General features: G+C 43.2%; 1 protein-coding gene and 1 long non-coding RNA gene across 3 annotated transcripts in view; one reads left to right on the top strand and one right to left on the bottom strand.

The window, feature by feature from the left end:
* Window positions 1–22,678, bottom strand: part of BRWD3 (bromodomain and WD repeat domain containing 3) — a 1,637,103-nt gene extending 1,614,425 nt beyond the window's left edge. The window contains exons 1-5 of one of the 2 annotated variants that reach the window (XM_078688511.1): window positions 22,511–22,677; window positions 22,353–22,411; window positions 22,237–22,266; window positions 21,997–22,056; window positions 15,107–15,257 (exon numbers count right to left, since the gene is read on the bottom strand). In XM_078688511.1, coding sequence (XP_078544637.1) covers window positions 15,107–15,257; window positions 21,997–22,056; window positions 22,237–22,266; window positions 22,353–22,411; window positions 22,511–22,553 — 343 coding nt within the window. In that variant the 5' untranslated portion in view covers window positions 22,554–22,677. Of the gene's footprint in view, window positions 1–15,106; window positions 15,258–21,996; window positions 22,057–22,236; window positions 22,267–22,352 lie in introns of both variants that reach the window. The other variant, XM_078688510.1, reaches the window with a different exon arrangement.
* Window positions 22,679–22,772: 94 nt separating this feature from the next.
* LOC144829396 (uncharacterized) overlaps window positions 22,773–27,346 on the top strand; it is a 188,199-nt gene continuing 183,625 nt past the window's right edge. The window contains exon 1 of the long non-coding RNA XR_013610654.1: window positions 22,773–22,904. This is a non-coding gene — a long non-coding RNA (uncharacterized LOC144829396). The remainder of the gene's footprint in view (window positions 22,905–27,346) is intronic.

Raw genomic sequence — 27,346 nt, 5'->3', positions numbered from 1 at the left:
GATGATATTGCTGTCTTTAGCTCCACCTGGGAAGATCACCTAATCCACCTGACAAATGTTTTGAAGGCCCTGCAGAATGCAGGCCTAACTATCAAGGCTAGGTCAGATAGGGCAGAGTCAGGTTGTGTACCTGGGCCACCTTGTAGGTGGAGGCCAGGTTCAACCATTGCAGAGCAAAATCCAGACCATAATGGACAGGGTTGCTCCAACCACCCAGACTCAGGTCAGAGCTTTCTTGGGCCCGACTGGGTACGATAGGAGATTTGTCAAGGGGTATGGTTCCATAGTGACATCCCTGAATGACTTAACTTCTAAAATGCCTAAGAAAGTTCAGTGGACAGTCAGTTGTCAAAAGGCATTTGATGACCTGAAGCAGGCCATGTGCACTGCACCAATTCTGCAAAGTCCTAACTACCCCAAAGAATTCATTGTCCAAACAGATGCGTTGGGGATAGGGGCTGTGCGGTCACAATTGAATGATGAAGGTCAGGACCAGCCAGTAGCTTTTATTAGCAGAAGGCTGACCCCTAGATAGAAACGTTGGTCAGCTATTGAGAAGGAGGCCTTTGCTGTGGTTTGGGCTCTGAAGAAGCTGAGGCCATACTTGTTTGGCACTCACTTCACAGTTCAGATAGATCATAAGCCCCTCTTGTGGCTAAAACAGATGAAAGGTGAAAATCCCAAACTGCTCAGGTGGTCCATTTCCCTACAGGGGATGGACTATACAGTGGAACATAGACCTGGGAGTAACCATGCCAATGCAGATGGACTCTCCAGGTATTTCCACTTAGAACATGAAGACTCAACTGGTCAAGGTTAGTTTAATGTCCCTGCGTTTGGGGAGGGGGGGGGGTGTAGGAGAGTAGGGTCTTCTTCCTGTGGTTACCCCAACTTTTTGCTGTGTTTCATTGGTTTGTCGAATTCAGTCTGGCTGTGGCCCCGCTAATCAGGACCACAGCCTAGCTGTTCTCTCTCTAAATTGATTCCATGTACATACCAGATTGGTTACATAGTTACCTTGTGAGCCCCTAGGTTATGGTACCTTAGGTACCATGGGCATAGGTACCCCAGAGGCCTCCCAGGGGCTGAAGCATGTATTATGCCACCCCTGGGAAGCCTTCCAAAATGGTACCACAGGTCTGCACATGCAGCCAGGGTAAGGTGGTGTAAGCAGCCCTTAATGGGATATAGTATATCTATATCCCCCATTTAAAACATACACATATTAACCTATAAGTCACTCCTATGGCAGGCCTTGACAATCCTGAAGGCAGGGTGCTGGGTTTTGTGTGAGAGGGTGCCCTAGCATGAGCTGAGCCCCTCTGCAGCTTTCGGAATCCCTTCCTTATAGCTGTTCTGCCATACCATATACTCTTAAGTGCATTATAATCCTCGCGATTAATGCTAACTTTGGTTTGGCGTTATCAAAACATGTGTTTGGTGTCAAACACTTAAGAATACTACCCCCTGCCAGTTCTGGCGGCAGAGGTAGCATTCCACCCTTCTAGAGGGAGAAGGCATGTACACACTGGTACACCCGGTAATAGTTTTAAAAAGCCTCAGCATCACAAAATGGAACACGAGGGCATGTACACACTGGTACACCTGGTAATAGTTTTAAAAAGCCTCAGCATCACAAAATGGAACATGAGTCTGACCTACTGCTGCGGGACGAACCTCCGGCAGGGGAGGCCTGGACAATAGGTTTCCTGTCCAGGGAGGTGGCAGCAACTCCCCAGACAGGCTTTAGTGTATTGGGGCAGGGTGGGTTGCATTCAGTGAATGCTTTTGAGACACTGCCTGGGGCACAAAAGGTGCTCCATGCATTTCCCAATTCAAACCGGTTGCTGAGACACTCAGCCCCAGCTCTGGCGCGAAAATGGACAAAGGGGAAGGGATGTAACCACCCCCTCCCCAGGTCCTCCCATAGGTGGGACCCTAGAGTTAATCCAACCACTAAACTTAGTATAAGTATAGGAACCAAGTCACTAGGACTTTAATTACCCTGGACGAAACTCTGAAGACGAAATCTTGGACCTTCGACATTCCATATCGACTGGAAAACGGAAGAAATCTCCCTTGGGGTCAAGGAGTGAACTCCCTGTTCAAACAGGCACTAAAGAGCATCTTGCCGGTCTGCATTTTTGAGGCTCCCGCCTTATCCCGAAGAATCTGCGACACAGGACATGGACTTCCAGACATCTCTGAGGCTGACACGAGATCCCAGCAAAGCGGAGACCCGCAGCCGACACGAGAGACGTGGGACCAGAACTCCTGGACATCCTGCAATTTTGCAACTGCACCTACTTCCCGAAGTTTCCCGAAGTTGTGCATTGGACTATTTGTTCCCCTTGCCCCGAGGGCCTTTTGCACCGAAGCTGAGAGGCCTACACTCCACAAGTGTTCCAGAGGCTCCTTCAGGATCCCTAGTCTGTTGGCTAGTGGGTCCCCACGAAGGACAATCCTTTGTTTCTTGAGCTTTCCTGGTTGCTCTGACTTCCCTCCAAAGGGTGAGCCCCTCAGACCTTGCTAGTCTGCACCGAAGCCAATCTCGTCATCTTGCGTGGGTTGCTGTTGCCAAGGCTTGTTGGGTCCAATCGGATACCGACGTTGCAGCACTCGACATCCTTCGTGGGATAGCTTGAATACAGCGCCTGGTCGTCGTCGACACCCCCTGGACATCGTGGCTGAAGAGTCAAGTTTCACCCACTTCACCTTAAAACACCCGACATCGACTGGCATCTTCTTGTCGCCACCCTAGTCACTGGCTAGTGACCCAGACTCTGTCCCCTCTGCTTTCATGTTCTTCTGATCTCCGAACCACTCCTGGATCCATCCGGACACTTTTCTACTGGTCACCTGCAGCACTTCTTTGCAGCTCTCTATAGGAATCGACGACGAAACCCGACACGAAAATACAACTATGCACCCGGCTTCCCTGGGTGAGGTAAAACGAGTACTTCGGTGCTCCCGTGGGTCTTGACTCTCGAAGTGCCCAGTACTGAAGGGGTTCCCTCGCATTCCACTCCTAAGTGTCCTAAACCTTTAACTTTGTAACTTAAACTTTCCTCATAGAAGTCTATGGTGATTCGCGGCTGTGTTTAGACACTGCACGCGTCTCCCGTGGGTCTCCCGCATCCCTACCTTGGGTGGTTCCTGGTTACCCCAGCGGTTCTACAGGCCCTAGGCCTCACTTCTATCCCTCACGTGGTCTTATACCACTATTTTAGTATATGATTTGTGAGGCCCCTAGGGCAAAACGTATACTGTGCTATTTACGGTGTGCTATTTAAAGTTCTTGTATTGCACTTTGACCTCTAGCCTCATAAAGAGGCTAGAGGGGTTGTGTTTAGAATAAATACATATATTTTATATATATATATATATATATATATATATACCTTGTGTGGTGTACTTTCATTTGATTATTCAAGAGATTATAGACTGGTAAAACAAGCTGCTTTACGTTCCTACAAGACTTTGCCTGAAGGCTGCTCTCCACAGCTACCACTAGGACAGCTTTCTACAAAGGTTGTCTGAAACCTTCCATCAATAAGGGTCGTTTGGACTGGTTCAAGGTGCCCACTAGAATAGTGGACATCATATGCCAGGCCAACTTCTCACAGAGGATATATACTTGACGGATGATGAAATGAATACGCATCTTAAGTGTGTGGATTGCATTATCACACATTTGGAGACGTTAGGTTACATATTCATTTTTGTTAAGTCGCATATTGGCTTTTTGGCAGTCCTTTTTCTTGGTTATGAGCTCAGTAATGAAGGTAGGGGCTCAGCCCCCCACGTTTTGGAGAAAAGAGCTCAACTGCAACCTCCATCTACCCTAAAAACATTGCAATCGTTGCTGGGTTTCTTGAATTTAGGCAGGACTTACATACCTGATTATGCCCAGCATATTAAACCGCTATATGCGTTGATTTAACCTTTTTTTTCCCTCTTCAAGTTGGCTTCTGGAACATACTGCGGTTCTCAGGTCTTTGCAGTCTGATCTGCTTGCGACTCAATTCTTGCTAACTAGAGACAATACCACTAATTTGGTCATAATGATTGTACAAGGCGTGTTAGGATTCACCTATGTGACTTTTTAATAAAGGGGACACAGTTCCCATTGCTTATAAATCGCATTTATATACTCCTTCTGAAATGCACTTTTCTTAGAATGAAAAAATCTTATCAGCAGTAGAGGTGGCTATCCTTGTAGGCACGCTCTCTGGCTCAGGGAAAACAAATTTTCATGGTTTTGCGAGTGCCCGCTTTGGAAGCGGTCGCAAAGTCGAGTGTACCGAATTCCAAAGCTCTGAATCCCCGGTGGATACAATAGGCGAGTTCATTGACGTTGGCTCATGTCAATTTTATTTTTGATCCTTGTTTGTAAACACAGGATATTTTACAATATGAACATCTTCATCACTACTCCCTCTTGATCTATACAAATGTATTATATACACTGATGGATCTGCACGGCCAGCCATTGGTCCTAAACATGCTTATTCCGTGGCCAGCGCAACTGTGGCAGGCATGATAGTGGACGGTGATTTTAAATCCTCCTTGGTTCACACACAATCCCTTGCGGACTGCACAGCACAATTGGTCGAGTTACGAGCGTTGGTTTTGGCTCTTCAGTTTACTGATCCCGATGTGCCTAAAGTTGCGGTGTACGATTCCTTTTATTGTGTATACATATGGACTTCACTAGTGCGTAAGCTTAGTAGCGCAATCTACACACGCACACCCTTCGTTTTAACTCCTTCTACATCCCTACATAATGAATAAACTTATCGAAATGAGGATGCAGAAAGAATTTTAACCTCACTTCACACTGAGCACTTTATTTTCCCCTTTTTTGGTCTCTGGGCACTACTCAAAACCAGTGGTTTTACCTCCAGGTTGAGGTCGGCACACCAAAAAACAACCCTATGATGATGCTTTCACCTGCAACACTACTACATTTGTCCATGCTCACCCTCTGCATTATCTGTAGTGTTTTTTGGTGGAGTATGATCTATGTATTGTATTAGAACTGCATTTATATAGCGATTACTTCCCCTGACAAAGCATTGAATCGCTTTTTCGGCGAGAAGCATGCTACTCTGGAACACAAAGGATTGGTGGTGAAATTAGTATAGTGAAATATGTATTCAATTTGAGCGGTGGATATGTCAGTGTTAGGACACGGAACATGGCAAGGAAACAAACAGCGCTGCATCCACGGTAACCGGACTACAATCCCCATACAAAACCCCGGCGGGAACTACGCTACCCATCATGCAGCGCGCGGCGCATGCGCGAGGCTTGCACACGGAAGTGCCGGCATAAAACGGACCGGGATGTAGAGACGGCCGTCGGATATTTCGAGTCCGTCGTGGAGTCCGTGCTTCAACTCAGGTGAGCGGTACCTCTGGAGAGTTCTCTCACATCTTGGTCTACGCGCAACCAGGCGCCAGCACGCCCAGTCCCCGCTCGAGGGTTCGAGCCTTACCTTCGCGCAATTGAAGCGCCAGCACGCCCAGTCCCCGCTCGAGGGTTCGAGCCTTACCTTTGCGCATTTGAAGCGCCAGCACGCCCAGTCCCCGCTCGAGGGTTCGAGCCTTACCTTCGCGCAATTGAAGCGCCAGCACGCCCAGTCCCCGCTCGAGGGTTCGAGCCTTACCTTCGCGCATTTGAAGCGCCAGCACGCCCAGTCCCCGCTCGAGGGTTCGAGCCTTACCTTCGCGCATTTGAAGCGCCAGCACGCCCAGTCCCCGCTCGAGGGTTCGAGCATTTCAAACCTTCGCGCATTTGAAGCGTCAGCACGCCCAGTCCCCGCTCGAGGGTTCGAGCATTTCATAGCGCATTGAAGCGCCAACGCACTCAGTCCCCGCTCGAGGGTATTCGAGTGACTTGAACTCGAACACGCAGAGCGACTGTCCCCGTTCGAGGGTTATCGAACGAAGGGGCTCGGCCTTTTGATTTCCCTTAATACTTCTTTTTGCCCTCTGTTGGGAGATGTCGGGACCGGCATCTATGCAGAGGACGAACTAGAGAGTGCGCTTTCCCCTACCACAGTTCGAGTGGCATTGTCGGCCACTGCTTAGCACGGTGTCCTCTGTTGGGTGGCTGTCGGGACCGACAGTCGTGCAGAGGACGGTTGGACGCCCTTATCATCGGCTTCTCCCCACCTCTCTGGCCCTACGGCTTTGCTGTATTTGTGTTCTCCTTTGTGTGATTAAACAAACTAGTGTATCACCACAATATCGCGTTGTTACTGAGTTTCTGGTCCTACGGCTGTACCCACCTCAACCCCGGGGTACTCCGGGGGTTACAGTCAGTCTGTTATTTGGATTGAGAAGGATAGTAGCGGGATGGAGGAAGAAAAAGGTTTGCATTTGTATAGTGCTTGCCGTCCCAGAGGAGGCATTGATGGGCTTCTAGGCGAGCAGCACACTACTCTGAAACCAAAAACCCAATAAGGATTAGTGGTGTTTTAGTCTGGGGGAATGTGAAATTAATTTGAGTGGTGGGCATGTTAGTCTGTCATTTGGATTGAAAAAGATAGTGGAGGGGAGGAAGGAAGAGGGAGGGGTTTGCATGTACATAGTGCTTGTTACCCCTGATGAGGTGTTAACGCACTTTTTGGCAGGTAACACGCTACTCCGGAACCCAAACAGTATTAGTGGGGAATTAGTATAGTGAAATATGTAATTAATTTGAGCGGTGGATATGTCAGTCTGTTATTTGGATTGAATCGGAATAGTGGAGGGATAGAAGAGGTAGGGCCTAGAATTTTTTTGTTCATAGCAGTAGGAAGGGGTTTGGGATGAGTAATGGGGAGCTGGAGGGGAAAGAGTCAGAGGGAAGGTTTTAGAAAGGCTTGTTTTCAGATCTGAACAGTAAAAGAAGTATGAGATGATGCAAGGTGTGGTAGAGGTGGGAAGAGTCTAGAAACGGTTAATTTGGGGATGTATTATGTGCAGTTGAATTAACCAGAACCCAGTTCATATTGCAACCCCTGTGGGGGTGGAGGGGGTCTTGCAGTGCTTCCTCTTATACCTTATCTCCAAATAGACCCACATCCTTTTCTGAATCTGCTGCAAGTTTTACTAATATATTTGGGAAGTCATAAACACTTTTCCTATAAATCAGGGAGACTGCATTTTTCCATGCCTGCCCAGTTCTGCTCAATAGGAAGAGGACTGCAGCTGATAAGAGGCCAGTGGACGCGTTCTGCCCTTGCGATCAAGTTGAACCAGTACTGCTCTGCATCCCTTATTTGAGATGGCAGTCTGTATAAAGAAGGGCTGACCATAGTTGGGAGCCTTCAATAAAGGTGCATTACACACTCCTGCCTTCAGGTCCTTGAAAATACTCTTAGATTTCACAATCAACAACAATTTTTTGGGTTGATAGTTTGATGTCACGCTGTCGAAGGTGGATCTATAGTCCTAGTTGACCACAAAGTTCCTGTAAAATTCAGCGAATCCTCAAAAGGCGCTCACTTGAGTCTTGGTGTTGGCATCCAATGGGCAGATCATCCTGTTGCCCACCAGATGCCCTAGGTAGACTGCACCTTCTGTCACTCGGTTGCCTTGATGTCTGTTTCAGCAACTGTATCCTGACCAACGCAAGTTGTTGATGATCCAGATGATCCAAGAACAGATACAGATAGCCTCACGGAACTCCTCCACTCCTCAAAGTTCACTGGACACTGAAAAGTGGTAGGAGCATTCTCAATTCCAAAAGGCATGACTCTAAACTCATAAGTCCCACTCTGGCATAGAGAATGTAGTCTTCTCCTTGGTACTAGGTGGGTATGTGATCTGCAAATAGCCACTGGTCAGATCAAAGGTACTAAAGAAGCAAGTAGCACCCACTGGGTCTACTAACCTATCAGCTCTTGGATTCAGGTATGCATCAGTCTTAGTCGCCTCATTGATGGAAGAGTAGTTCACAAAAAAGTGTAGGTGTGTGGATCTTTGCTTAGGGGCCAATACCATTAGACTGGTCTAGGATCTATGGACACGCTTAAATCTAACATTTAAGCTACCTCCAGTTTGATGTAGCTTTAGACTTCGTCAGACATTCTGTAAACCTGGCTATTCCAAGTGTAAGCTATCTCCTGAATGTAATCTGGGCACAAATAACAAAGACAACCCTAAAGTGACCGAAAATACATGTGAAAATCATCTCAACACTTCTCTTAGCCCTCTTTGCTGCTCAAGAATGACTTTCCCTTCAACAGATCGTTCTCTCTCATTAATATGCAGTAGTTTATGAAGTGATTCACTATCCTCCTCAGCCTCCTCGGACATTACTATGATGTTCACTGTAAACTCCGTCTGGAGCTGTAGCTTCAGTCGGTTCTGATACAGCACACTCTTTGGCCCAAGTGAGGCATTTCTTTCCATAAAGTAGTTTACTTCCGATACCTTCGGTATTTCCTTGTGTGGACCACATCACTTATCCCCCAAAGTTCCTGAACACAAGGCCTTCCGTACCAGCACCTCCTGGCCATCCTGGTACCTACTCAGCATCGCTTTCTGATCATACTATCAGCTCTTCACAGATCTTTTTCCTGCGCCTGGCTCATGGATAGTGCCATCAATTTCCCAAAACAAATCACATGGTCCACCACATCCTTCGGGGGAGGGGGGGGGCGGTATATAGTCCCTTCTCTGACTAAGGAGAGTGGGTCATGCACTGGGTGCCCAAAATTGAACCAAACTTATTGCCATGCAATTTTGCCGCAGAGAGACATGGTAGGACAACCTCTGGATCCCCGGTTGCATACTCCACCACAACAAAGATATACTTGTTATACAAGTCTAGGTCACTGGGGTCAAACTTTTCAAGAATGTAAATGCCTGCCAGCCTGTTTAAAAGGGACACCCACTACTGGCAGAGACACTAATGGTGCCTTGGACGTAGCTCCAGACTTATCACTCAATTCTCAACTTCAAGTTCATTTATTTGTTTCAGCTGTCAGCCTTACAATAATTAAAATTATGATTTAAAAACAATTAAATAGAGAAATCTCATTTCTTTACAACACATACAGTGCAATCAACTGAGCAGCACAATAACAATTATACACTGAAAAGAACTATTAATCTGATGATCATATAGACATTAGGTTTTACATACCATACAGGAAGAAACAATCTGATAACCGTCTAGGCACTATAGTCCAAACCATTATGATTTCAATCATTCATCTGATGTATAAAAAGTACATGTAACACATACATACACTATACAATTAACAAACAATATAATGACAATTGGAGCTACATATAATTCCAGTGCAATCAACAAATTCATCAGATCTAAAAAAAAAAAGGTTATAAAAAAATACAAATGCATAAACGTTTTAAAACATATATGGTTCAGACGGAATCTTACTTCCTAAAAGATATGTGCAGTACCGTATGCTTAAAACCATTTAGAGTGCTAAGTTTAATGACAGTAAAAACGATTAATTAACATGACTGAACGCATAAACAGTACCAACAGTCTAGTGGTAGAATACCATTCGAGCACCCAAACTCCTAATCAATAAAAATAATCAGTTAATTTTTCAAATGTCTCAGGGCAGAATACAATAAAGCATTGGGAGGGCATACGATTTGACCAGCAACAGCTGCACAGTGCATTATGACGAGTGCTTCATTTCCCGCAGGATCTCAGAATGAGCTAATGCCTAACAAAGATGGAAGCTCTCTCAAACGGGGCCTTCCTCAAGCAGTAATCAAGGACAGACAAAGGGAACGTTCCTGCCTAGAATCTGCCCGACCTTGAAATAAAGAAACTACAGTCCTACAGCTCAACTCTACAATTTACCAAGTGACTCTGAAAGAACTAATCAGCAGGCCTTTGTTAGCAAGGACCACATTGAATTTCGAAAGTAAGGCCAGTCTTCATTATCCTTCACTTCTGGGTCTCCAGCCACAACAATACGAACGGCACTCTTCCACTGTTTGGGTAAATAGTCCCCACCCTACATCTGGTTTCCAGTTCAAATTGAACACTCAACTCCAACTGCTCCAAAATGACCAACTCACATCATTTACCTTTGACCTCAGCCACGTCCCACACGCAGAAAATGGACAACATTTGAATTCCTGAAAAGATCAATCAACAACCAACATACTTATGAAAGCATCTTGAAAGCTAGCCACCACTTCCAAGCCCAGCTGAAGCATCAAGATTCTCCTCCAGAAGCTCAATCACATCCTCTTAGCGACAGCTGATGCCAATGCACCAATCAAACTTCTCCAGTCATAGAAAGAAAACCCTCCTTGCCTTCAGACAACCAAGATGTTGCCTAAATAAAGTAACGCGTGACAACAAGGTAAGAAATGGCACAGATCTAAATAACAAAACATTCTACAATTTTCTGAAATACCTTAGTTCCACCAGAGGGTAACTCACTCCTGCAGTTAAAACCAACTATTTCATAAACCACACAATCGACAATCCACAAGAAAAGCAAGGGTCTCTTCACTAAGATCTAATATTTGAACCAGGTCCAAGTTGGAAGTGCAATGCTCACTCCATAGAGAAATGAAGAGCCTTAAAAACGCTCTTAGAAATTAGGATAAAAAAAATCAGCCAACACTGTCTATTCTAATACATACAGCACCATCAACTCAATACCCAATTTCAGTGCACCTGGATGACCTAGCCATTTTCCACCGATTCCTGAATACCACATCCTAAGGAGACTACTTTGTGACTGTATCCATTACAGAAGACATAAGCAGTGATGCTCTGATCCCTCTTCTCAACAAGAATGCCTCTTTCACCTAATGCATCTTTCCTGAGTCCCTCTAGGCCAGAGGCACCCACAGTTTCAGGACATGCAACATAGCTAAATTAGAAACCAAAAGACGCATGAAGGAAAAAAACAGACAGCAAACTTTATTCAGTTAATCCCTTAGAATCTGCAACAAGATATGAGTTCAGATCCAAAAAGAAATCTCCTTTCTCCTTTTCTACAATCAATTGAAGCCCCTTCTCCGTGTACAGCATTTTGTCTACCACATCACTCTCCACTTGCCACCCATAAATTTCAAAACACCCCTCCATACGTCTTCATCCCTTCTAATTTCACAGCTCGTTTTCTTTCTTTTTTTTATTTGAGAATAGTTAATCGATACATTAAAGCATATAATAAAATAATTAAATATAATTTTTTATGCCAGTATAACAATTCACACAATCCCGTTGATTTTAACCAATATACGATTTCAGAATCATAATCACCCTACTTGATCCCGATGTGAAACTGAAAATATATAGAATATGAAATCTATAAAAAAAATATTTTATATATTCAAAAATTCAAACATTTGAAAAAAGAATTGCTCGTTTAAACACATTTCCCATTAATCAAGCAATTCCCATACGTTATAAAACTTCCTATACGACCCCCGACCTTAATGCATATTTTTTTCCTAATGCTTTACTCCTGTTTAACTTTGAATGAAAATGTTGAAAGGTCGGAATTTTAACTGGTCGCCACATTTGAAGAATTAAAGATATTGCTAGCAATGTCTCTATGAACATTCTTATTTTTTTCTCTTTCTTGTAAGCCTGGTCCCAATTTGGTTCAGAACACCATTGCTCAGTAGTGATAGTTGCAGCATCATGTAAAAAAAAACCCTAACATGCCACAAATCATCATCATTATGGCCATTATTTTTCTAGGACAAGCAATATGCCAGCGAGGGAGGACAATATCATGTAAAAAGTGCTCAGAAAATGCTTCAAGCGATAACCGTTATTTCATGGGTTGGCCCTATCAAGTCAGAGATGACTTCTGTATCTTAGGGAGACAGATTACCATGAACCATGGGTGGCATAATGTGCTAGGGTCAATTGGCCACCATAGATGGACTAAGGAAGAGGAGGTACCACACTAGAGATACACACAAAAACTAAAATGGATACACAGAGACCCCAGCCGCTATGCTGAAAATAAGGGGCCTTCTTACCCATGGAGCTCCTGCTCCTAAACCCTTGCCCAATCCGCAGCACACAAGCTCTGGCTTCATCAAGGAAGGCTCCTACATTCACTCACAGTGCAAGGACTGCAACGGAGGAAATCTATACTCCGCAGCAGACACATGGTGATGGACATCTCACAGACTGCAGCTCGGCCAATCACACAAGTCCCTACAACTATTCGGGAGATGCCCCACAGATAAATAAAACTGGAGTAACCCTAGAAGGACCTACAAAAAAAGCAATCTGGTTGGAACAAAATATATACATAAATGTATATTCTACTAAGATACACACCCGCCCTACAACAGGACCATCATCACTCAAGCAATAAGACCCAGATTTGCAATCGCGCTGAACAAGGATCAACAGCGCAGCACACTTTGAAGCAGCCACGGCTATCAATCAGCAAGGACCCACAGCAGCAATTGGACATAGAGCATAGTGGCTCTTGTCAGCTCCGAGAGCAGAACTCTGCACATCACACCAGAGTGTATTCACAAGGCTAGATATTTCTCTGAAGTTATCCACTTTTTAAGAGTCCCTTTGCCCCTAGAGTAGAGGAAAATGATATTAAAAGAAAGTTGCAGCACTTTAAGATGCATGCTGGAAAAAAACGTTACTGCTCAATCATCCTCGATATATAGTCGAAATTCTTATAAAAAAGTAAAACCTTACATTTTAGCTAATGTCACCTACTAGATAACGAAATAAGTAGTTGTAAATTAAGGGGTGCACCAATTGTGAGGTTTTTAGAATGAAAACTGTGTGTGTGTGTCTGTGGTTACTCAAAAACAACTGTGATAGTAAAATTCAGTGGGACTTTTCAAGTTTTGACTGACTTACAGACAGCCATAGATGGTTGCCTAAAACATGGATTTTGTTTACACATAAGCTACAATAGAACTTAAAGTACTCCAAGCACAAGTGGTCGTCCTTATGAAAGAACATACAAGACAAATGACTCAAGTAAGAAACTCATGCCCGTTATAATTAAGAAAAGTCTATTAATTGAATTGTCTGGGAAACATCATTTACAACGAAACTTTTACAACGCACTACCATTACAACGCAGTCATTACAGCGCAAACTATTACAACGTATTGCGCTGGGGGGCGCTCTAGGATAGGGAATAGGTTAATTTACTATCCAATAACCTTCCCTAGTGTCCACGGGGACTGGAGTTGGAATAGTAAATTAAACTATTCACTATCCAACACCCAAAAGCGCTATGCGTTGTAATGGTATGCGATGTAAAAACCGCGTTGTAAAGGCATGTGATGTAAAAGTATGCGTTGTAACGTCATATATCCGAATTGTCTGCATTCAACTTATCAGATGTTAAGATGCCACTAACGACATATTGAACATCATTATTTAAAAGCATGTATTTTCGAAATGAAAATATTTTAAATGAGATTTGTTTCCTAATTCTCAATGCCACTTTTATTCCGTCTACAATAATATAAAAAAAAATCACCCAGTTTACAGACCGCTTCACCGTGTACCTTTCTTGTTTACTGAAAAATACTTTTAAAGGCAGTTAGGCAGAATAGCAACTTTGAAAGAGATCTACAAGTTTGCACTGCAGCTTCCTTCAACTTTATTATCAATGAAAGTGGGTGAATTTGAAAATAATTCAAAAGGTGTACCAAAGTTTGGGAATAGGCTGTAACAAACCCACTCAAAGCAAGGTCAAATTATCTACAGCTCTATTCCAAACCCAAGTTAAAAACAGTGTATATCACAAACCACTGCAATGAAAATCTAGATATCTTTTAATGCGTCCTCACAAGCTTTACAGCAGCGCCAACCATTATACCCACTAAAATCAGCTCACAATTACAGAGAATAGACGTCTTATGGGGAAAAAATCCAGCAAGTAACATTAGTATTGACAAATGATTGGTACTGTTGGCGGACTCCTTCCTCGTTTTTCTTTTTTACTCAAATTAAAACTATTAATATGTACTTTGCTCTTCTGCTTTGTAGCTATGTTTGCATTATAAGACCTAAACATACTGCCATAAAAAGAATTACATCAGTTGCTTCTGCCTCTTGTTGCCCATAAAAGCGAACAACATAACGTTTCACTGGGAACGCTTTGCTAAGTAAAACTGAATTCCATGAAAGCCTGGCAATAACGAAGAAATTCAAGGGGACAAGGAGTGGGCTGCATCATCAGTTTAACAGTTTTTTTTACCTTGAATACAACAGAAACCGAAAAACGGCAGTCTAATTTCAGAGTAAACAACTTCAATAAATAAACATTCACCTTGCACCATGTCAGTCATTCTCTAGTCCTTTTTTGAGCCATGACTAAAACTGTGTATTTTTTTGTGTTTCATGTTACTAGGAGATGCATCCACAAACAGACCTATTACACAAAGACTAGACCACTTTTCAAGCTAACTCAAAGGCTAACAGATCAAAAAGAAAATGCCACTTATTTATACATACTATTGAATAAAAACATAGGGGCCACCTACCCATAAAAGACATTACATTACAGATGATCAGAGTGAATGATAACCCCCCTCCTGGAAAGCCAGAGCATACAGAACATTTTAACCGCATGCGCGCTGCGGTGATTTTCGCGCTGCGCGGCTTTTTTTCAAAAGCCGCGTTACATGACGAGCTCAGCTTTTCATCAGCGTGCGAGCGACGTAACTGATGACGAGCTGAGCTCATCATCAGCGCCGAAGGGGTTAAAGAGGCAGGCATTAGACTGTGTTCAACCCTTTTGTGCCTATTTTCGAAAGTCATGATTACCCCAACTTTCAGTCATCCTCCAACACAGCAGTCAGAGAAATGAGACTACCCAAGAAGTATCACAATAAGGGTGTCTGTAGAAGCCATACTTGAGAAACAGCATCGAAGAGAAATGTTGTTTGGCCAATACACTTGCAAGATATGGGTCAAATACACTACTGACAGGATGATGATTAGATAAAAGACAAATGTGCTCAGCACAGACGTCACGAACGCAACCAAACTGCCTGTCACCTTGCATTATTAATAACACAGAACAATACTATCTGCATCACAAATAGTAATCCTTGTATTCTCGAATTTGCTTTTCTGCACCATTTTCACAAATTACCTTTTGTAGATCTCAATAAAGACTGCCGTCCAACTCCCAGTAAAATGTGCACTCCGGGAACGCTCTGTGGGATCTCCTTCTCTAGAAGGGGACCGATCCTCTCACAGATTCTTAGAAGATAGTTTGCAGGAATGTGCGCATTGGCTCGCACCTAAAATTACAAAAACAAATTGAGATAAATGTATGTTTAAAATCTTTAACTTGTACTGTTCGTACAGCCACTTAATGCAGTCACAACCAGATGCACTTTCATCATGTGAAATAAAACACCTGTTAAGTTGTAAACAACCTTGGTTTACAAAGTGAATATATAACAGATTGTCCATATCATGTCACTCACAACTCCTCTTCTCTTAAGTTGAGTTTATGCATATACAAGTACAACTTCTATATAGTGTTTCTGATTGTGGAATGGCAGGTTGAGTGTTTTTAGCCTGGCCATATAACCTACAGTTTCAGAAATTGTGTGCAGGGCTTTTTTTTAGAAACAGTTCTAAACATGAGAAAAAAAAAAAAAAGTTCCTAATGTCATCTCACTATTATGATATAGTTTAAGAATTTTACAGATTATAAATTAGATAAAGACTGGATTAAGAGCAATAGCATACTATGCCAGAATAAGTACCACAATTCTCTCATGCAAACCAAAATGTGTTATAATGTAATAAGTGATAAAAGATATCCTAAGAATTAAAGACTTTAAGATTTACTTCAAAAAGCAAAGCTAAAACTGGAAGAAAACTAAAATAAGTAAGAGAGATCAGACCCAAGGACAGAATATTAGTACCAACAGAAGATTTAAAGGGAGGTCTGAGGCTCAGTAGTTTTCCATTGTAGATCTACTTAAAACTTGTGATTCCCATAAAGGATTTTCCGCAGCAATAATGCGTAGCTTAGCAGCACTGGCCTTTTCTGTTGCGTGCAGGAAAAATTAAATTGAGAGTGAAAAAGAAGCAAACTTACAAGTAACAATCTGATGGTACCTCAGCTGGAACCAGCAATTTTGGCCCAAAATAACACAGTATATTCAAGTCAAACCATCTAAATATATATTCAATGGATCCACACTGTTTAAATAGGGCATATAAATTAGAGCCATACAAAAAAAGCATAAAATCGGAAGGGAGACATTGCAATAGATCATTTTAGTTGTTGGTTGGGAAAATGTACAACTGTCAAGATACCTGGGTAAGAAATCAGTGGAATATTTGCTCTAATGTCAAACATGTGTTGCAAAAAAGACATTACTAAAATTTCACATCGTACAATACACCAGTTATTATGGCAAACCCTAGATTTAAAATTATTAATTTGAAGACTCTAACCTTTTATATCCATATGTTGAATAGTACTAGAATGTAACAACTATTTTCTGAACTCATAATTAGAGGATATGTAAAAGCTATCAGCATACTTGCACCAAACACACTGAACTCCACCATATATAAAAACTATATTTGCAAGTACACCAACGAGCCTATGATAGCCTCCTGCTAACTGTGCACTGTCGCAATAAACTACATTCACCTAGTAACAGGGATGGTAATGAAAGCAGTGGCTTACGACAAGTTTGAAGGGATAAACACTGAGTTATGGAATGCAGAAGGCCTCCCTTAAATCTATTCTGAAAGATACAGACTTAATAGGATGTCTTACTAGTTTGGATATATTCAGTATACAAAAGAGATCTATGAGGTAAGATTTACATTTGCAAATGTTGGTAATTTCACCACGCCTACATGTCAGTCAGCTAGGAAAGGAATGGGTTCAGTGATGTGCTATAAAAGTGAATATGGAAATATCTTCGGAGTCAGACAGGTTTCAGTTATGGGTGCCTTATGGGTTGGTTCAGGGTAATGAAAAAACAATTGGGCACAAGCAAATGATAATGGAGCGCTCAAACAGCCTACAGCTTTTTGTTTTATTTGCAGTAAGTAAAATAAAATGATGCACCAATAGAAAACCCAGACAGTGATGTTGGCTAGAGGACTAACCAAGATTATCACAGAGCAAAGAAATTAAACAGAACCAAAATAAGAGAGGGGTGACAAGTGAGCATCGAGACATTTGTCATTATTAGAAGCATACTGCACAGAAAACGTTTACATTCTCTTGAAATGGAAAAGATACTTTTTCAATAGACAATGGTGTGCAATGCACATTGAATTAGGCAGCTAAAGAAGTAATAACATATCTAGAGAAATTGTCTGTTATACTGTTTTATTGATTTGAAAGAGGCATGCCACAAACTTGATTTAGTACTCCTAAGGAGGAAGTTGCCACCCTGTAGAACTGATCAAGGGCTACCGAAAATGCTAAGAAACCTTCATCCTGTACACACCAAAACAGGCTATATGATATGTATTTTTTTTATATAAAATGATCATTCTAAAGTAGACTAGCATGTTTAGCCATGCCAAGTCAAAATAACTTACTTTTGAGCATTCCGTTTTCATAAACATTGTTATTCACGTATGTAAAATCTCTAAAATGAGTAAACAAAAACGTGCACAGAAAACACCACCAAAGACTGACAGTTTTTACAAGGAATTTTAGCTCTTCAAGATGCCCCAACAGACCTCTATAATCTAAGTTTAACAATACAATTTGCACACAAACTACAATAAAAAAATAGTATAAATAAATTGAATTTAACAATGTGTAAACATCAAGGGAATGATCTAATGTTGTTATGGAGTCAGGAAACTTTCTGTGTAAACCAAATGACTTTCCAAGATTACATCTCTGTGAACAGCACTAGAGTTCAAAGTTGCTATACAAATGTTAGCAGCAGTCACTTTGTCTAATCTCCTAAATGTTTAATAATCTGAATATGAACGTGGTGAACTACTCAACAGCACTAACAATGTCTTCATGGAAACCGGGAAATAGCAGAGTATTAAAATATATCAAAATGCAGGGCAAAGGAGCCAGACAACTTAACTAGGATGTCAATTTCAATGTAAGAAATGCAGAGTCATAACTATAAAAAAATATTGTATTGCTGGCTAGTATGTATCTAGAAATATCCACTGACAACAACCAGGAATTACAGTTCGTCTTAAACATAAACAATGAGGAAAACTTGAATAATTAGCTTTCTCCAAAGTACAAATAAAACGAATTCCGATAGCCAAACAATTGTTTTTCCATTTCTTCAAAAAAACTAAAGTAACAGCTAATAACGAAAATAAATTATTCTGCACAAAGGTATGTAAAGTGTGAGATTTGACGATCAAATGCCATGCTATCACTGTGGTCACGTATAGAATCAAAATGTGTGGCCCCGGTTTTGGCCATCTGACGTCAAATGCGACTGAACAGGTTTTAACGCGGGTAGAGCACATATATCGGTTAGAGATCAAACTGGTAATTGATTTTCTACAAACAGCGCACTACATTTTGTTAAAAAGGTCGGATAGCGCCATTCTATTCTGGCCATCAAACAGCAATGGAAGCACTAATATTACTAAGTAAGTTTGCACTATGTACCCGGCTCTACTATCGGAGCCTCTCGTGAGAATTATCCTTCTTTGTGCGCGTTTCCCGGCATGTTAACCAGATACAGAATGTTAACGTTAGTCTTTTCGTTGAAAAATTAGTAAACAGACCCTCGACACATTTGATAAACAGGTAAGACGAGTGATGATTTTAGAATGGTTCCCGTTTGAATCATTGCTTCCTTCCCCCTCCTGGGGGGGGGGGGGTGAGGGGGAGAGGGTAATAGAGATCTAAGGGGCATATTATCAAGACAGGAGATAAAATTATCTCCGCTTTATCGGCAGAAAACTGCCGATAAAGCGGCGATAATGGGCTTGATAATATGCTCTATGGCAGTGGTTCCCAAACTTTTTACTCCTGAGGACCCCTATTGAGTCCTACTGGAAGCCGAGGACCCCCAAACAATTTGTACGATTTAAATTTCAAACATTAAAACAGTAGTTTGAAAAAAGAAAACACACTTGTGCACACCAAACAAATACTCGAATCTCTAAAGATCTTAATATTGTATATAGGAAGAATTAGCAAAATTGAAAACATTTAATGGAATGATTAGTGCTGCACCTCGGCGACTATCTTTTCAATATTTGGTTCTAATTCGTAGAATGAGGCTCCTGCCAGGGCTAGACTGGAAATCCAATGCAGCCCTGGAAAATGTTGTCAGGCCAGTCCCAGTACTAAGGGGCTGATTAGGATGGCGGACGGACTTTGCCCGCCCGCCATCTCTGTGGAAAACAGGACCGTCTGCCACGTGAGCGGCGGTCCCGCCATGCCAATTATGATGCGCCCGCCACACTGGCGGGCGCATCATGCATTTTTAACATTGCAGCGGGCGGTGCTGAAAACACCGCCCGCCGCAACGTTAAAAATGCAGGCATGCATTTGCATACACAAAGCGGCAGGCACCACGCGGTGCCTGCCGCTTTGTGTATGCAAATGCAGGGGGGTACCACAGGTACCCCCCATGTCCACCCCCTCTCTCGCTTTCACCATGGGGGCCCGCAGGGGGCCCCCAAAGTAAAGACCGCATGCCTTTCCGTGGCGGGAAAGGCATCTGCATGAGGCCATCCTAATATGGCTGACGGTGTCTGGAAGACACCGCCAGCCATATGAACCCTGGGGCGGAAAAGCGGCGGACGGTGTTTCTGTCTGCCGTGGTCCCCCCGCCATTGTAATATTGCGGGGGGAAATAGGTGGCGGACGGTCACGGATGTCGGGCGGATCGCCACCGCCTGCATGGCGGTGGCGATCCATCCGCCATCCTAATCAGCCCCTGAGTGCAGTGAGTGAGCCTTGCTACTGCAAAGCAAACTTTGAGGGGCGCCCCCACCAAGAAAATTTGGGGGGAAATGGTGCATTCTGCAACACATTTGTCATTATATATTGAATTGTATTTGCTTTTAAAGCATAGTAAATGATGACCTCACTATGCACCAATAGAACAATCTTTTTGGGGCTCTTCTATGAATCCTCACTATCACCCTCCAACAGTGCCTCTCTTCTCTCAATAGCCCCGCTGTCACATGTATTTCATTTGTTTTATAGCATCTCTCATACAAGTGTAGGTGTCAGAGCACTTTATATCACACACATACAGTGACAATAAATCGTACGTGTGTAAATCAGTGTATAGAAAATGTTTTGTTACATAATGCAAAGGAGACATTCACATGTCATCCATACAGGTGAGCATTTTTTCAGAGTGCTTGGTCTGGAAAAGCACAAAATCTTGATTCAGAATGTAATATAGTGGTTAGTTTTTACTTTAATTATAACAATGTAATTCTACCCAAACAAACCTTTTTGGCAATGAAAGAATTGTGAAATGCTGGGGGAAAAAGATAGCATACCAACATGTACCATGCAGTCTGCATGCTGCTGTTTGATGGCAGGTCATAGCTGAAGGTGCTGAATTATGATTGTAACTGATAGACTGCACAATAACATACGAATCTCTGTGACAAAAGCATTAACCCACTGAGCTATGCACATATACAACTGGTTTTTTTTACATGCATGGTACACGTTCTTTGCAGCAGGCATATTAACCCTCTGAGCTATCTTAGATGAGTTAAACCTGCTACTGAACAAAACCGGCATCTCTCCCCAGCAGGTACATTAATCACTGGAGTTATCTTGACACTTTAATTGTTGCCCAAAAACAACAGATTATTCAAGGAACTTTTAAGTGCTTTTAAAACTGCTGCTTGCGGACCCCCTGGGAATGTGTCACGGACCCCTGGGGGTCCGCGGACCACAGTTTGGGAAACACTGCTCTATGGAATTCCAATCGAAGCCTATGTTAGATTGTGAAGATATCTAACACGGGCTTCGATTGGAATTCTATAGAGCATATTATCAAGCCCATTATCGCCGCTTTATCGGCAGTTTTCTGCCGATAAAGCGGAGATAATTTTCTCTATAGAATTCCAATCGAAGCCCGTGTTAGATATCTTCACAATCTAACATAGGCTTCGATTGGAATTCCATAGAGCATATTATCAAGCCCATTATCGCCGCTTTATCTCCTGTCTTGATAATATGCTCCTACATTTTTAGACCTAAACTTCGGGGTGGGGAACAATGACACTTTCAGATCCCGCTTGGGATAGTTTTACAAGGAAATGGCTACATCATCATCCAGCCAAAATAGCGACGATACCTGTATATTCTTTAGGGCGCATTAACAACGTTCCTCTTGTTTGTAAGACATTAACGAGAGTGGTTACTACCGATTGTAGTTTCAGCAAAGGTAAGTTTAGCAAGTAACTATTTGTGTTTGAACAATTACAAATATGAGGTGGCCGTGCCTCTGCAACAAATATCGTGCAGCCTTCAGCTATATCAAGGCGTTCGCGCTATACATGTAATTGGAGTTTTGATATGTAAAAGATAAAGAAAAACGGTTACGCTTTCGTTATCGGTGAAGATAAACTGTTTAACCTAGGAAGCCAACTCCTGACAGTGAGGATCTGTTTCTACGCAGCCCCACCCTGATTTTATTATTGTTAATTTGATGTTTCGCAAAAGGTGAGAAACATCCCGCAAGTTCCTGGCTTGTCGCTCGGAACCAATCGCGCTGCGGGTTTCATTTTCATTAAACGCCTCCTCATTGGAACCCGATTGCTGATTGGTTTACGAGATAAAAAAAAATCCTGCGCGCTAGCCTGGGATAACTTGAGCTTTTGCCCACAATAGGCGTTCGCTCTGTGTGCGGCATCGGGGGGACCGAACCATCACTGGTCCACGGTGCTGGGGGCACCCCGCAGCATTCGTCAACCGGGGCAAAACGGGTAGTATGCCAAAACGCGTCAGCCAGGAACCTGACCCGTTACCAAGTCGCATCCGCCCGCCGGATCCAAACTTGTTCAACTTTCCCCGAAACTTACCATCTCCTGGAAACTGCTTTGATGCTCCTTTCCCTCCCAGTCCAGCCTCGCCGGGATGAGCTGTATGAGAGAAATTGTCAGTTAGAAGAATATCGCCTTACTGATGCTGCACACCCGCCCTGACTCCGCCCCATAACAAAAGACATTTAAAAAAAAAATAAACCGGCAGCGGGAGACGCGCTCGCAACGTGACAGCTGCACACAGGACAAGCTCAGAGAGTGCACACGGACAGCGCTTACCTGGTGCTCCTCCAGCTCTTCCACCAGCATCTACGACAAAGAGACACGGAATAGTCAGAATAACCCAATGCCCAACTCCTCGAACCCACAACCGTGCTTTGGGGCAGGGTACTCACCTGCGCTGTTCTCTGGCAGGGGCCGGACTGCAGAAACCTGGCCATCAAAAAATAGAGCTCTGTAAAAAAGGGACGAGAAAACGAGTAGTCAACATCGAGGAGAGGGCGAGGACAACCTAAACGATGGTAATTTGCCACCTGGGAAGCGATGTACTCACCGGTCTCCATCTGTGTCGGCGCGGCCGCCTCCGCCGCTGCCATGGCCGGGCTGCCGGCTGCCTTATTGTTGTGGAGTCCCCATTGGTGCTGCCGATCGCGCTCGGCTTTCCTCGCTACACTTCGCGTGTTCGGATTCGTTGCGTCACGCTCTCAGCAGCGTGATTCCTGTGCTTCTGAATCTAGGGATGCTGTAGAGCGGTCCTCCGGCCGCGGGTGGCGCTGTGTGCTGGGACCTTGCTAGTGTGGCAAGACGGTGGGGACCGCTCGGATGGCAACAATAATGCCACAGATGGCCACTGTCTTATTCGGGGCTGGAAGAAGGTCAAGTCTCCAATCAAGGTTTTAACACGGCAGTATATCTCAAGCGACCGCAAAGCCCCTGCAGGCAGTGAGGTGATAATCTGTGATCTCTTATCACACGACCTGGAAGGATTGGCTTTTCTAGTAGGACCGTATGTCGTTTTTGGCACCTGCCAGGCTAGAGATCCTACGGTCCCCAGGAAACTGTCTTCCCGGTGATTCCGCCGCGCAGTTCGTTGTCCTCCTCTCCCCCCCACCCCCCAATCAAAAGTATAACTTGTCCGCATGTATATGCGCTTTAATTAGGATGGCCATAAAAACCGACGCTAACGCCGGATTTTTAATCCAAAAATGTAAATTTTCGGGTTCTTTCGCTTAAAACGTGCTCTAATCTAATGCCAGTTAATGGAGAAATAAGAGTCCCACTAATTTGTGTATTAACCACATTCTCGCTATGCCCGAATGTTGGCATGCGTACTCGGAGCATTTGTAAAGTAGGCATCTTTTCGTACGGTCGTGGAATGATTCAGTGTCCTAAATTGCTATTCATTATTTACGTTTAGCTGAGATGTAAGTGTTAATTTTATTGACAGTCCATGTTTGTCAATGTGAGCGTGAAATTAGGTCGAAGCTGCCGAAAACGTTTGTAGTGTGTGTCTTTCGTGCATGCTTAAGTCGGCGCCGAGCAGGTTTATCAAGTATGTTTCGTCTAACCCCTCTTCCAACCAGGAGGAATTGTCTCTATTCTATATTAGTCAGCCCAGTACTCACAAAACAAAGCGTGGTTTTTGGACCCCAGTCTTGGTGTTAGTCTCTTCAGAATGGTATGTGTCATGCACTTGGTCCAATCGGGGTCCTGCAGGGTACAGGTGCATCAAACTGATGGCATCGAAAGCCTTTTGTGCTGCTAAGTTACCTGCGACTCAGCAACCCCCAGATGGGGTGGTCGCCACGGTCGTAGGTTGAATTGTTGTTAAACATGTATTTACTGTAAAATGCATCATACTGTATCATTGATTCCGCAAGCTTTTGTATTTACGTGATTCTCGTAGGGGAGTGGAAGTAGGTTGGAGGGTGATGTTCATTGTAAAGACCAAGTGTTCCATTGTTATTCACATGGGACTATGAGGCATATTACATTGTGGAGTGGCAACATATACCATATGTAATTGTGAGATATTTATTTTTGGAAATGGAAAATAAAGTTACATTTTTTTTTTTACAAAAGTAAAAAAGGATTTAAAAAAAAGCATGAAGTACCAAGCAAAAAAAAAAAGTTACATGTGACTCAACAATTAAAACTTTTGCGACGCGAAGGTTAGGATTGCACAGTTCGTCCACGTTCAACATCTTTTAAAATAGTTGTACTTGCACGTATGTAGTGCTTACTAGAGGCATAGAAGCACTTTAGGCCAGGCAGCACCAGATTCCCAGGTTAGTGGTTAGTCCAGCATTATTGGCTATTGGGATTAGTCTTGTGTGCCCAAACAAACCATTCCATGCATTCCCTCCTGTTTCTTTGTGAATGACATTAATAGAAGTTAGTAGTAGTAGTGGTCATTAATGCACATATGAAAAGGAGAGGCAAACATCAGATATTTTAATTACAGGTCAGTTTTTCATGTCAGATTTTAGGACTACAGAGGATGCATTTTAACGTAGAAAGCAGTTTGAGGATGCAAGACTGAAGAAACAAACTGCATTAATTGAAGCGAAGGTTGTGCTATATTACGTATTCTGATAGGCACATAAATCTGGCAGTCTGCTGTGCTATATTAGGTATTCTGATAGGCACACAAATCGGGCAGTCTTCCCCCCCGGCAAGGTTAATGCTAGCCACCGCACCAGCAAGGTCAGTTGATCAACTCAAGGGTTGAAAGTCAATTGTAATGTCTGGACACATTTGGTGAGAAATAATAAAGTCACATCATCTCATACCAATGTGAGGAATTACATGGGCAAATAATGAACACATTTAAAAGGAGATTCTGTAAATGCTGGAGGGGATATCTTATGATGTTCGTCCTCAAGTTTGGATCACAGTATAAATTAGAAAACAGAGTGGGATCCAATTGTATGACTTTGGTTCGCATTTGCACAAGATGGAGGGCAAGGCACTTTTCATACAGCGGTATTGTAATGCTTACATTCCTGAGGCTGCAAGATGGCAATACAGACACTGGTGTGTGGAGGATGGTGACAGGACCCCCTTTACAAATTCAGTGGTGCTTTGTGTGCAAAGGGCTACAGATTAGTTTTTCTGAAACCCCACACGTTGTGCATTTTAGGGGTATGGGTTGACCTGCAGATTCTGTTGCACAGGTTGAACATGACACTTTAGGTGAGGTCAAGCCTTTTGTCTTACTTGATCAGATCACACTTTTGGTGCAGAAATCTCACACCTCTTGGTGACTATGTTACGGGTGCTTCAGGGTAAAGATCACTCTGCTGTGTGGGCTTCTGTACATGAAGGCTGTGTCTGGAAAGCTGTAAATTAAATGTAAAGACATTTGAAAGGAGGACAACCCCAAACCGGTACTGGAGCATGAGACAGTGGATGCACTTGCAGGGAGAGTCAAGTGAAAAATATATTATAGGCAGACAGTTTAATTCACAATAGGACAGATTAGGTTGGTTACAAAGAATTTGTTACAAAGCAATTTGTCGCCCAACAAACTACAAAGCATCTAGGCAGCGCATCATACTAGTATGTGAATTGCGCTTACTTATGAGGCCCAAGTGCACTATTGGATTAAAAACACAGGTACCAGCTCTGAAACACAACAGTCAAGATTTGTCAATAGTGTCCTGTCCCTTAATCAAGAGTAACCCCAGAGCCGGCACTCCCCAAACCGGGATCGTAGATCTTGTTCCTTCCAGACTTCCTTTCTGTAGTCCCAAGGTATTGACCCAGATAGAGAACCCAAGTTATCACACACAAAAACCCAAATACTGCACTCTCTCAGTGAGAAATGTAGTCGGCCAATGCTGGGGGGGTAGAGGGGCAGGGCAATGCACAAAACATGGACTACATTACACCAACCAAATCTGCCAGATTCCTGATGCCCAACGACCAAACAGCCCAGTGCATTTTATTCCGTGCAAAGTCCCTGGTCTGATTAAAACAAATATAATAAGTAAAATCACAAAAAAAAACGAACTAACATCTAAATGTATTCAAACACACCAAGTTCTGAGTGTGCAAAACCGCATGACTGATGAGGCCAGAATACACATGTTATTTAAGAGCCGCACGCACATCTTTCTTTACCTGTTAACACTTCGACCTTGGTGCTAAATATGTGGAATGGCCCAATGATAAGATTTAACACTTACATTTATCATTTAGTGGGATCAGTTCCACATACATTTAATTTACACTCTCTTTGAGCTGTTTAAGGAACACTGAAACTTGTTCCAGGGGTGTAGTTGATCTGCATCCTGTTTTGGACAGCCAGAAAGGTGAGCACCTGGGAAGGGTATGCCCAGATGTGTGTCTCTTACTCACTGTGCCACTGGATTCACGTTAGCCTGGCTGATGAGGGGTGATACCCTGAAACCAGTCCAAGGATGCGTGTTTCCCTTCCAGGTAGGACCTGGCCTGGCATTTCAGGCTTGTCTTTGCCCAAATACCTTAGAAAATCCGTTCAAAATAAATTATGTTTTTCTACTTGGTTCATAAGCACATTCGTCAATAATTACTATTTGTGGAAAAATACAAGGACTTTGTGATTAAGCTTTGTCCATAGATCTCAATGCTTGATTATTAAGAGGCAGATTTTTTTCTAGTTCTGTGTCGTTCTATCCACATACTGCAACCCTTCATCTTTTGAAGTATTCTCAGCCTGAGATTTATGTGTATTTAGAGGTGACACCTTTGAACTATCTGTCTGTGTTTCAGAACAAACCATAATTATGATATTTAACATTTTGGTGTCCCATATTTCGTGATGCCTTTGCAATGAATGATGCTTACCCCGTAATTACGCTTTTACTAGATCATACACCCATATTTTTCACTTCCTGTCATCTGTTCATTAGAGGAGTCTTCATTTTTAGGTCTCGGCAAGTGTGGGCTGCGCAAATGCGCAGTCTCGCTGGCGATATTTAATGTCTCTGAGTAGCAAGGTTAAGCCCGCCCCTCTTCTCCATTGGCTGGCCTCCTAAACGGCGGCCAGCCATTGGGGAAGAGGTCCCAGTGACGACATTCTCTCGATCTAAGCCCGTCCTTTTCGGATTGGAGGGGCGTGTTTTTTAGTTTCTTTCTCCCCTCTTCTCCATTGGCTGGAATGTAAACAACATTCCAGTCAATGGAGAAGAGGGGAGAAAGAAGAACACGCCCCCAGTCTGAAAAGGACGGGGCTTAGTGACAAATGGTGAGCGCTTGTTGCATTAGAGCTCAAGGTGCCTTTGCGATGCCGCAGCTAGGCTTTGAAAATGTGGTGTGCGGGGGAGGGTGGTCTACCTTCCCCAAAAAGATGTAAGGGTCACCACAGCTTCCCTACTTTTACTTCCTCGTCCTGTAACGGCTGGGC

The sequence above is a fragment of the Lissotriton helveticus genome, chromosome 4_1 (assembly GCF_964261635.1).
Source record: "Lissotriton helveticus chromosome 4_1, aLisHel1.1, whole genome shotgun sequence".
Lineage (NCBI taxonomy): Eukaryota > Metazoa > Chordata > Amphibia > Caudata > Salamandridae > Lissotriton > Lissotriton helveticus.
This window is presented reverse-complemented; position numbering and strand designations above follow the sequence as displayed.